Raw genomic sequence first — 12,669 nt, forward strand, 5'->3', positions numbered from 1 at the left:
AGTGGCTTATTATTTCTTGCTTTGTAAGACTTTTATATAAGATTGTTTTAAGATTTCCATGCGCCGTAAGATAGATACAACCACAGCGTTCTTGTTTTCCTTCTGCATCGATATATGCAGATTTAGCCATCTGCATTTAATTCTGCTCCCGGGTAAATATCCTGATTTTTCCCTGCTGCCATCTCTTCATCCACCAACACCCAACCCGCAGAAGTACTGGCGTGTGTCTGTGACGAAGGGTTCTGGTTATTGCCTAACCCTCCCCAGCCGACCCCGTGCTGCTGCATGAGAATCAGAAAGCGAAAATAACGGACTGATTTTTGGTCTCCAAAGCTGAACGAAACCGAAAGAGTGAAAGTAACCACAGGCAACCCGACAGCTCTCGGCTGGTGAGTGTTTGTAGCAGGGTGGTGCTTCATTGGTGACAAGAAGGACACCCCACCGCCACCAAGTGTTACCGCCTCTGCACGCACAGGGAGAGTCTGGTGGAGTTAATATGACTAAAGTTACCCAAATCACGTGCCAGCTTTTTCAGCTGAACTGTATTAGACCAAAACCACTGCTTGATCCTTATGGGGAAAGGATGGATTGAACATATTTGTCTCCCAAATGCAAGGATTGCCATAAGTCAGCATTTAGCATGTTGCGTAGAAGAATTGCTCAAGGTAAATTTTTTAAAACTAATAATATACACCTGTTCTCCTTGGAGGGATTAGGAAACCTAGCAAATCTTTTACATCCTTACCTTTTCCCTGAATTTTCTCCATAACTGTGATACTTTTTACATGGCCGTGGACAAGGATTATGTTGTTCGCATGTGAGATGGGCCACGTTCCTTAACAGAGAGCTGCACAGCAGACCTGCTTTGAGCCCACTTCTGGGACACTGGGGAGAGGCAGAAGAAGCAGCTGCTGCCTCTGCTGGCCACCTCAAATCTTTGGTCTGGGTCAGCTTTTCAACCTTCATTTGAAGCTCATGCTCATTCAAGCACCTGGCCAGGGTGAACATACTTGGCATAGCAGTAGGGTGAGACGTCCATGTCTCAGCATCCTGGTTATTGCAAAAGAGTGTGCTGGCCTTGAGGTTTCTACACTCCCCCTCTCTCACATCAGCAGAGTACCTCCCAAAACCAGAGTGACACACAAGTCAATGAGGGTGGCATGTCCAGCATCCAGACATCTTCATGTCTTCCTGTGGCCATGGAATACCGGGATCTTTGCTGCCCTCTAAGGAGAACAGCCCAGAACAGCATATGTCTCCTGGGTTCACATGTCCAAGCAATGTTTCCCTTCTTTGCGTTTTGTTTTCTCATGCCCATTTGGCTTCTACTGCTGGGATTTACTCCTTCCTGAAGACCTGCACTGCTCAAAGTACTTAGCATCTCTTTGGCTATTCATTTGCTTCTTCCATAGGGACCAAAGGCTAAAGAGAAGTCTTTGGTGGCACCTCTTTTTCTGCAGTAGAAATAATGCCCTCCTCTGACGCTGCTTATTCAAAATCCCCTTTTTCCTGCACTGCAATCACAAGAGGTATTTGTATTTCCCTGCATTTGGATGGCTACCTTATAACTTGCCCTGCTTTGAGCAGGAGGTTGGACTGTGATCATTAGCATCTGATAGAAAGAAAACTGAAGTAGGTATCAGGAGAACATCCTCGTGGAGAAGCCAGATCTGGACTTTGATACACTTTCCCTAGAAAAGTGCTGCAAGTCCTGTTTCTTTACAACCATGACAAGTTGAAGAAACGGAGGTTTGTCTTACAGGGCAGACCACGTGGGAGCTGGCCTTCCGGAGAGCTCATTCAACATCACTCAAATCACCTCCCTCCCCATCCAGAAAGTGCCCAGCTCTGGACGACACGTAGGTACTGCCTAGGCTGACATGAAGGGCAGAATAGTGCCAGTTATTAAGCATTAGACAACAATTTTCATAAAAATCCGTGAAATTAAAAAGTGTGATCTTATAGACCTCAGGAGCAGGATGAGAGGTTCATGGCTTCTTCTGGTTATTGCTGGTTCTAACAACCAACTCATTGTTACAGTATCCCTGGACTGTTATCTGTATTTTAGACCCTTTTTGGATATATTCAGGAAAGTTTGCCCAGATTAATTAGAACTGTGGACAAGTGGAGGAGTGTGATTTCATTCCCACTGCTCATTCGTTCACAGCTAAACTGCACTCATTTTCCTCCACTTCCAAAAGAAGAGTGCCCACATAAGGGTTTTAAGCAGTTTCACTGGTCCACTGTAAGAGGTAACCCAGGCTAGCTGTTACTGATGGAGCAGTTACATGGAAAAACTTTTTGCCATCCAAGGCTGGCTTGCTGCAAATGGCTCTGCGTGGGACTTCACCATCAGACCTTTTGAAATCTTGAACCGTGTTTCCATTGCATCTTTGATGTCACAGCTGGGTATTGATTGTATTAGCTAAGCTGGTGTCTGCTTCAGCTGCTTACTGTTTCGCTGTGGGTATTTTAAGTCCTTTTTGAAAAAAAAAAAAAAAAAAGAAGAAACTTGGTGTTGACTGCCTGTCTTATTCCTTTCTCTGTATATAACAATTTTTTGTGAGCGGCAGCACTCCAACCATGACCAGATACTTCACTGTGTTGAAAGCAGAGGGCCAACAAGGATTGCCTGGACATCAAGCTCAACACTTTGCTATTCTTATTCAGACATGTCCATCAAATGCTGTTTCAGACTAGAGTCCCAGAATCCCATTACTCCGATTACCTCAAGACATGCTTTGAAAGGCCAAACTCTTGCACTGACAAAATGTAGCAGGATCAGACCCAGAGAGCAAGGGCAGAGCTCAAGGAGTGAAATCCAGTGCGAGGAGCTGCTTCCCACTGATGCTTCTACTGCGCTACAGGAGGGGGTGTTTGCTAGACCGGAGAAACTGAACCCTTGGGGTTCATAGATATATAGGGTCGGGCACGCAGCATGCGGCCTGGGGACCAGGGATTAGTGTAGAAGTGAAAAATTTGAAAAACACGAGGAGGAACTTCTTTCCTTTGAGGGTGGCAGAGCACTGGCACAGGATGCCCAGAGAAGTGGGAGAGTCTCCCACAATGGAGACATTCCAAACCCGCCTGGATGCCGTCCTGTGCCACTGCTGTAGGTGACCCTGCTGTGGCGGGGGGTGGGACTGGGGGAGCTCCAGAGGGCCCTTCCAACACCCACCATTCTGTGATTCTGTGAAATAAAATAATCATGCTCCCTGCAGCTTTTAATCAAAATTTTTACAAATTATTGCCAGACCCCTTTAACTCTGCTCCAATGTGCAGCTCAGGACAAGGGATCCTTAGAGTGGGGTCTTCTTCCTTCTTCCCTTCTCTTCCTCTGAGCTTAGAGTATGACTTTTGTCATACCCATTTCTGATGATTCTTGGTCATAATCATTCACAATCTTTAGTCCCATTTCCACCCCACTAATAATGTAGGAAACCAGCATCTTTCCTCCAGCTGTCCTTAGAGACACCATAGGAGCCAACCCTTCTCATTCCCTCTGCCCTCTGAGGTCAAGAGAGCGAAACCTCCCAAACCTTATTCTCTGCATCCATCCCCCCAAATGCTTTTTATCCCCTCCTAAGGGGAAGAAACTCTCTCCACCAAGCCTCCTTTCTGAGCAGATTGGGTTCCTATTTGGACACGGGCTCAGTGGTGGCTGTAACCATCAAGGATAGACCGAGGTGTGCCCCCAGAATCTGTGGAGTGGCATTAATAAGCGCTGTTACAAAGCCTTTGCAATCAGGCAAGGGAAAATATGTGGCCTGACCGTATTAATTATATTCTGAGAGGCTGGAGAAGAGCAGACTATGAACATCTGTGTGTACTCAGAGACAGGCTGGTTGGTCTAATGCCGCCAGAGGTGGTCTGCTGGGAACAGAAACACACGAAGGTGCGGCAGCGGCAGCGCCCCATGGGGAATGAGGAAATGGAAACCAGCAGACACAGTTTGCTTCTGACACGTGATGCTGCAAGTCAGCAAACTTGGGAAAAATTGTGAGGAAATAGCAAATAGCCGTTGTCACCTCATTTCTGGGCAGGCATGAGCAAATGTCCCGTCAATAACAACAATGGAAATCCTCTCTTTTCTGTGAGTTTCTCTTTTTACAAAAAGGGGCAGATTTACGACCAGCTATATATTGCAGTGGGACTCTTGAGGGAACAGACAACTGTTCCTCCAGGAAGAAGAGTGAAGCAACAGTTCAACTGCTTGTTCTGAGACTCTACTTTAGGGTAAGTTCTTGCTGCTTTCTCACCATTGACTGCAATATTTATTTTAAAGTTTTTCCTTAAGTTTCAGAATAAATGCAGCAGACAAAGGGTGGGCTGTAGCTGCTGAGCTCTAACATCCCCCTTCCAAGGAGAAAATGTGAGTTTATGCATGCACTGTATTTTGCAGCTCTTTATATTTTATATGAGGGAAGGCAAAGATAGAAGGAATAACTTGGGAAAGCATAGAAAAGTAAAGATCTGGAGAGTATGAGAGACACACTTAGAGGCAGAAGAGACTGGAAGAAGCTGGGAAATTGTCACCACATGAGCTAATCCCTGGTCTTTGAAAAGATAAAATCAGGTGGGCTCCAGGAAAAAATTGACTTTCGGTGATGCTCAGATCAAAACCTCAAAGAAGGAATGTGATTCCCAAAGGGAATAAATTACCCAACTGTGCACTGGCACTCCCAGAAGCTGATCTCCCTGATCCCATTAGATCTGAAGCCCTTGGCAGTACTGTCAATGTGTCACCCATCTGGAAAAGACACCAAAACCTGGTGGGATGCTCTGACGTGGTGGCAGTATTCTTGCTGCCCCAGCCAAATGTTGGACCTGGCCAAGGATGCTTCGGGGAAACAATAAGTATGGGAAGCCTTGAGAACAGATGCACAAGGAGATGCCTAGATGTCTAATTGTAGGAAAACAGATTCTGTCTTGCTTTTTTTTAATTATTCATCATGATGATTGCAATTTCTCCTGCCTGTCTTGGGCATCTTAGAACATAGGATGTTCCGTTCAAATACACGGAAAAACTTCTTTATGGTGAGGGTGCCAGAGCAGTGGCACAGGCTGCCCAGGGAGGTGGTGGAGTCCCCTTCTCTGGAGATTTTCAAGACCCGCCTGGATGCATTCCTGAGTAATGTGCTCTGGGCAATCCTGCGTTAGCAGAGGAGTTGGACTGGATGATCTCTAGAGGTCCCTTCCAACTCTAAAAACTCTGTGATTCCATGATTCCGTGGTCTCTTGAGGATGAACTATTCTCTAGGCCCCAGCAAGGTCTTGGTTAGCTAAGATTCAACACCAGGCATCGGGTTGTATCTGAATGTCCCTGTCTGCTACAAAGTCTGACAAGGGTTGTACAAGATGCACTGAAGATTCTTGGGTGCAAAGTCCCCTCCTGATTGGAGAGTGGCTAGTGCAACCAGGTGCTCCTTTACACCTGATCTGGCAACATCACTTGTCTTCTGAATGACTTATCTTCTGAATTACTGCCTGTTGATTACAGCATGCACCAAGCAGATGGGAGTTGGGTTTCGTGTGCAATTTTGGGAAAGGGTAGATTCGAGGTCTTACTTTGTCACGCTGACAGAGTTTGGCTCACAGCTGTAGGGAGCTCTTGATTGAAGGTTATCAGAAATGCCATAAACCACCTTGCATAACTAAGTTTCGGTTGCCAAGTCACCTGGAAAATTCACATCAAACTGTTGAATAAGAGAGGGGGGAGCTTGCTGTGTACCATAACTCTGCCCGTGACCTTGCAAAAGACCTCTGGAAAAAACCACAGGTCCTGTCTCCACCCCTGGACAAACTTCCTCTAAACCCTGTTTGAGAAATCTAACGAAAGAGAATTATGTACAATTCTGCCTTCCTGGAGATCATATATAAACCACCCCGAGGTCACAGCCAGTTTCAGGCTTTAGCAGAGGCACTTCAAAAATCCTCTACCACTTTGGGGCTGCGAGCGGAGTCCTGTGCATAAAAATACTATTCATGTGCTGCTCTTTCACACGGTAGGTTGGTTTCTATATATCTGAAATTAAGCTAGTGAGATATATTTTCAGCTCGTGGAGGGGGTGGTGCAAAAGAAGGACTTTTCAGTGACTTTTCTGCCTGAGCTGGGGCAGGTGCTGTCACACTCTGGAGAGTACTGCAATAAGTCACTTCTTGTGGTTCACTCTTCTCGGTTTTCAGCTTACAGGTCATCACATTCCTGATCCAGTGCTAGTAAGGAGATAACGGACCAGATGCCGTGGGTCAGAGCAAGGGTTTGTCTAGCTCAGTACCCTGGATCCAATGGAAATTAATGCATGAGGGTCAGGGAAAAGAATAAGAAAAGGGCAAATGTACAAGGTGATTTTCCAAGTCTCCAGCAGTCCTCAGCTCAGACACTTGCCCAGCCAAAGGTGGGGGTTGTGTTTTAGAGACAGCTTTCTCTCCCATGAATCCTTTTAACTGCTTGTCCTGCCTGCCTTATTTAAAATGCTAGTTATTTTAAAACCACTCTGTCGAATGTCTAGCAATGAAAATGGAAATGTCACCGCTATCCCAAAGCTTGCGGTGCATCTGAAAGAAGATAAAGCGCTCTGCATTGCTGCCAGCATCACAGGGAATTTTTGAGCAGTTTTCTCCAAACAGAAAGATCTTGCTGGCTGCTGAAAATCATGTCAACATCTGAGTAAGACAAAATAAGACCCGTTTCTGTTCAAGAAATAGAAATTCCTGTACCGGCAACTTTTATTGTACAGGAAAAACAGCCAGCAAAGCTAAAGATGTGGACGAGCAGGAATCCTGTGCAACTGTGGGAAGAGCCGCCCCTCAAAATCTGCCTTGCTACAGCAGCAGCCAGGGTGCTGGTGAGATAGAGACACCGTCCCTCGTGCTTGCTGCTACCATCTGCTTGGCCTCTTCTTGGTCTGTAAGATCACTGCCTGGGGTTGGACACCCCAAAAATGCAAGCTGAGCAGCAGGACACACATTTCCCAATGTAGGCTGTCTGAGAGCGAGCACCTCAAGCTGGACCACTTTGAGTTAAACATCTGACCTAACTTTAGGGGAAATTAATCCTGCTGTGAGCACAGAGGAGTTACGGAAGAGTGGCATGTCTGTGTGAACTTGAATGGGGCCAGAGATATGTAGGAAGCACAACATCGCTGTTATTTTCCTTCCAAATCCCCTGCGAGACTAAAGCCCAGCACAGAGTTGCAGGTGGTTGGGCAAAGCACATGCCCAGCTGCAGGTCCTCTGCTGTGGGAAGGTCCTTGGAGCAAAGGGAGCAAGATGGTATACTGAAATAGGGGCTTCCAGCCTCTGCATTGTTTCAGGCTTTTTTCTCCAGTGCCAATGCAAAAAAAAAAAAAAAAAAACAAACCAAACAAAACAAAAAAAAAAAAAAAAAACAAACCAACCTAAAAGTGCTGGAATTCAAGACTCTGCCTTCCTGCTGAGCTCTTGGCCAACATAGGTAAGCTGGAAAAGGTGGCCTTGTCCCTCCAGCATGCCTCGCTTCCAAGAAAATTTTGCTGTGTGAGCTGATTAGAAATGGGGTGGGTTTGGATCACTCCTCAATGGGGGCTGACTTCTCCCACTGCTGCCTCCTCTAGGTCCCTCAAACCTATTTTAGATTTCACCCTTATTCCCCTGTTGATTTTTCTATATCCAGGAGGACAGAAGTTGCCCCCTCCTTGGTCTCTCGTAGTCCCTTCCTCTGCCAGCCTTGTCCCACAAGCACAAAAATGACTCCAGGCCATGATGAGCTTTCTCCAAGTTGTGTCTGTCTGCATTTGCCCTCCAGGTGAGCAAGAGCCCTTCACTTGAAATCCTCCCCGCGATGCTGTTGCTGCTGCTTCTGCAGGTGTCAGCGAGCTGCCTCTGGCTGGGACGCAGCGAGGTGGTGACATCCTTTGAAAGTTCATGTCCCCAGTTTTTCTTCCGGGAAACACCCCCAAATGAAGCCCTGGAGCCAGAGAGCCCAGCCTGGATCTGCCAGCGTTACAAGAACCAGTATTACTTTGCCACCCTGTACGACAGGAATCGGCGTATTCCCGTATACTCTGCTTACCTCTACCAGCCTGGGCCTGGCACGAGACCTAAAACATGGCTGGTAGAGCCCCAGGTGAGTGTCCTCTCTTACACTGCATCACCATTAAAAGATGAACCTTTAACCAGCCTTTAACCAAACACCTCTTTTTCCTCCCTCTCCCCCCACACATGCCAATGGACCCGCTGGATGGAGTTCATCTCATCTAACTTTAAACACCTTCAGCACACGATTCCTCTGATGTGTTTGAGACATCAGCAGGAGGATGAGATGAGTCATATCCCGACAGTGCCCATTTTCCCACATTGGCCTTACAGGAACATTAAGTTAAATTATATTACAATACATTAATTTACATTACGTTAACTCAAATGACCCCCCTCCCTGTCCCATGCTGTGGTGGGGGACCAAACAATGGGGAAAAGGCATCCAACAGCAGCTAAGTTTGAGCAACCAAATGTGCTGGGCTCTGATCTCCGCTGCACCCTGAGCTGTTTTGCATCCTTGACATAGCTTGTTCGCTCCCAGTTAAGTCAGTTTGGCTTTGTAAGTGGCACGAGAGAAGTGCGGAGAAACTCAGAATTGGGTCAGATGGCCCAGTGGAAAAGTCCAGGTACCGGCAGTCAGCAAGGAGAGGGTTAGATTAACACCGTAAATTTATTGAGTGATATTTCAGGCAGTGAAAAGTGAGTAGGATCAGTATCAGTCAAGTCAGAAGTGCGTGATCTCCATCCGCATGCAGTTGTCCCTTATCACTGTTGCCTCAGGCTTGGTTCGGAAGGATCCACCAGACACACAGATCTCTGCAAACTATAGAGGCCTCCCAAACATCCTTCTGACAAACTGCAGACCTTCAGTAAAAAAGACCAAGCAAATTATGGCACAGAATAAGAGGAAATTCAGGTCATTGTGAGGGACATGGTAGCAGTAGGGAATTTAGGTGCAAATGAGCTACAGAAGAAAGCCATATGCCCTGTTCCAGAGGAAGGCTAAATATGTTTCCCTAAATATGAAAAGAAAGGTGTTATAGTTATGAAAAAAAAAAAAAAAAAGCATTTGCGCTTGTTACTCATAGGAAATCAAGCAACTAATTTGGTGTTGTACCACTTCAGCCTCCACATTTAAAGGGGATAAAAACTTCTCTGTTTTCCTCCTGGACCGTGGACCCAGGCCATCTGCACAATCTGTGGTTGTGTTAACTTTCTTCAGAGGTCTTTTTGCAGTGTTCAGGTTCCCCAGGTCTCTTTGGGGATTATGAGCTCTTTTCAGAGGCTGATCATTTCTAACTTATTTTCAGGGATGCTGCAGAAAGAACACACCCGTGCTCCCTGGCACAGATCAGCTCTGAGACGCGTTATTAGCACTGCAGTAGCAGATCCCATTTGCATTGAGGTATTTTTGCTTACTGAGAAAAAAGCTTCATCCTCACAATGACCTATAGCCCTCCCGGGCAAAACTCACCTCTAGGATCGGTTTCCCAACACATCTCCCATGGGGTTAGAGGAGGCAAACACTGGTGTTTCAGGAGTGTGATACACCTGCAGCAACCACATATACTTCTTCCTGAGCAAAGGGCAAAGCAGGAGAAGAGCAGAAGTGTCTGAATCCTCCTCATCTCCTCCTGGTAGTCCCATGGGCTTCGTGGCTCTTCTGCTCATCCTATTCCCATCCCGTCCACCTTCAAGGACACCCTAAGACACCCAAGCTTCAAAGAGGATATCTGTGTGCTTGTTTTCCCTAAGCTTGTAAAACACTAGGGTGTTGACAGATCGGATCAAAAAAGGGCATGAAAACCTTTCACAGAAACTGAGAGCGCTCTTGTGGAAATGGGGCTGAACGGAGCAAAGACCAGGGCTGATGATAGCATGATTAGATGCAGGTGATGAAGGTTGGATGTGATTAATGGGGGTGGGAGGAACTGGGGAGGGCCCTGGGCAGATGTGGGATGTGGAGAAGGAAGGAAAGGGAACCAGATGTGGCCGGGGAGATGTCTCACCAAAGTCACCTTTCAAACCTGGGAGCGGAAAATGCTCATTGTCTCATGCGTCCACCCCCACTCCCACTGCAGGCTGGATTTCAAAGGTCACAAGTCAAATCGAGAGCAGTCAAATTCTGAGCTTTGTTTTTTGGTTCTTGTTTTTTTTTAATCTCTTGTGTTCATTGGGGAGGAGCAGCTTTATGATTTCTCTCTGGTTCATGCATTTTCATATACTGAGATGACAAAAAAATGGGTTCTTGGCACTCAGAGACTTCTGTTCCAGGGAATCCTGATCCATTACTCCCCATTCCCAATACTAACACCTTTTCCTCTTCTTCACCTATCAAGTTGATGGGTCCAGCTTATCCCAAAACTATGGAAAGAGAGTGGACCCTCTTAAATTATTTCAACGTCAGCTTAGAGCAACTCAGCAAGAGCCAGGCTATCCTCAAAGACTACAAGAACCTGACGGGTTTGAACCGCGGCCATTTGAACCCCAGCGGCCATCAGCCCGACTCCAGCAGCAGGACAGCTACCTTCACCCTCACCAACATCGTGCCCCAGGATGAGAAACTCAACGGCGGCGCCTGGAACAACTACGAGCAGCAAACGATGATCAGGAGGACCCAGGGCTGCAACACCACCTACGTCGTCGTGGGCGCCGTGCCTGGGAACAACTATATCGCCAAGGGGCGAGTTAATAAACCCAGCTACATCTGGTCGAGTGCCTGCTGCGAGGTGGACACCAACCACAGGAAGGCTTGGGGGGTCATTGCCGAGAATGACAAGAACGAGGTCCAGCTCCGCACGCTGGGGGAGCTGGAGGATGTGTTGACCCAACTCTACGGGAGGGACCAGGTTTCTCTGTTTGCCAGTGACTGTCCCCGGGAATAAGCCCCACATCCTGGGTGTAAAGGGGTTGGGAGCCTTCACCACTAGCAGCATTGCCACGTGTCCTGTGCAATGTCCATCCTGCTTCCTTCTCTTGTTGTTTTCCAGCTGTCTCTCAGAGCACCTTCTCTAATAAAAGGGAGACAGAGGTCAGTGGAGCCTCCAGCTGGTTTGCTCTTTGCTGGCCACCCTTGGAGGGAGCTCTCGGGGAGGAGTCCTTGCCTTGGAGGGGCAGGTTGGATAACAGCCCATGGGCAAAGAAATAAGAGCTTGTCACTGAGACTAGAGGAGCTTTGCCTTTTTTTTTTCCTTTTCCTCGTGCCCATCTACAGATTGTAGTACCTTCCTCTCCTCGTTAGGTATCACTGATAATGTGCTGCTGACTTGTCCCTTACCTCCTCAGGAAGGGTGTGGGTCCAGGGTGGCTCAGGTTGTCCAGAGAGGTTGTGGAATCTCCACCTCTGGAGATACCCAAAACCCAACTGGACACATTCCTGGACGACCTGCTCTAGCTGACCCTCCTTGAGTAGGGGTCTGGCCTAGAGGACCTCAAGAGGTCCCTCCCAACCTCAAGAATTTGGTGATTCTGTGATTTATCCTGGGGCCAGGAAAGCAAAGAGCCCAGGATTGCGCTGAGATCCTGCAAGGATTACTCTACAAATACATTCTGACCAACACAGCCAATGACAACAGCAAAGGAAAAAGGGAGAGAGGAAGGGGGGAAGGAGGAAGACAACCAAGCATAGGAGGAACATCTCAGCTCTCTTGAAGTCTGTAGATAGGTAAAATAAGGAGAAGGAAGGAAATAGCCTACATTAATCACGAGGCTCCCTATCCCTGAACTTACATGAACACCTTCCTTATGTAAATTTACTAGCAGGTTTTTATTTTCTTGCTTTTGGACCACACACGTTGAGAGCAGGAGCTGAGGTATCAGACAGCCAGGCTCACGGATCAGATACACAACAGGCTTTGACCAATCAAAGATAAATTTCTGTGATACGCTGGTTGGATTTCATTCTCCGCTCTACTTCTGAACCTTTTGTGCAGATTTATGTATAACTGATTTTGTGAAATATATTCAATGGGTGTAAAAGATCAATGTATGCCATATAATTTAGATTCTGAGTAGTTTACAATATAAATTATTTGCTCCAGTGCTGGATTGTAGTGTCACCTTACATGTAAACCAGAATTTGCTTCCCACTGAAACTTCCACTACTGGTAATGCCCTAGTACCTACAGCATCCTTGCAGGAGGTAGGCTGTCCCAATCGAATCTGAAGATGCCATTAACATCTACAAAAGTGTCACCATCAGATTCCAGTTACTTTTCCTATGAATGTGCATGAACAGAGTGGATCACGGTGCAAACAGCTCATACAAACTCTCACTTAACAGAGATAGCAGCTTGAGCCTGGTCTTCTCAGCTCAGGAGCTGTTCGTCAGCCTACTGGGTCTCATCGCTCACACACGACAAACCTCTTTGGAGGCTGCACAGAAGTGTGGGGTGGGGTTCAGGTGCAGAATCAGACACCTACGTGCAGGTGTCTCCATGTGTGCTGGGTGTCCGAGCTCTGATTGCAGCCAGCAGAGACCCAGGCATGGCTCAACTTCATAAACAGAGGCATCCAGGGAATTGGTGGAATCGCCATCCCTGGAGGTATTTAAAAGACAGTTAGACGTGATGCTGAGGGACATGGTTTAGTGGTGGTTTTGGCAGTGTTAGGTTGATGGTTGGACTCGATGATCTTAAAGGTCCCTTCCAG

The 12,669-nt window shown here is 47.0% G+C and overlaps 1 protein-coding gene across 1 annotated transcript; it reads left to right on the plus strand.

The window, feature by feature from the left end:
* Nucleotides 1–7,345: 7,345 nt before the first annotated feature.
* LOC309671963 (endonuclease domain-containing 1 protein-like) lies at nt 7,346–11,054 on the plus strand. Its single transcript, XM_082483328.1, has 2 exons — nt 7,346–8,107; nt 10,359–11,054. The coding sequence occupies exons 1-2, from the start codon at nt 7,823–7,825 to the stop codon at nt 10,902–10,904; spliced, it is 831 nt and encodes a 276-aa protein (XP_082339454.1). The 5' UTR covers nt 7,346–7,822; the 3' UTR covers nt 10,905–11,054.
* The last annotated feature ends 1,615 nt before the right edge of the window (nt 11,055–12,669 follow it).

This window comes from Vanellus vanellus (genome assembly GCF_965231255.1).
Source record: "Vanellus vanellus genome assembly, chromosome: 1".
Classification (NCBI taxonomy): Eukaryota; Metazoa; Chordata; class Aves; order Charadriiformes; family Charadriidae; genus Vanellus; species Vanellus vanellus.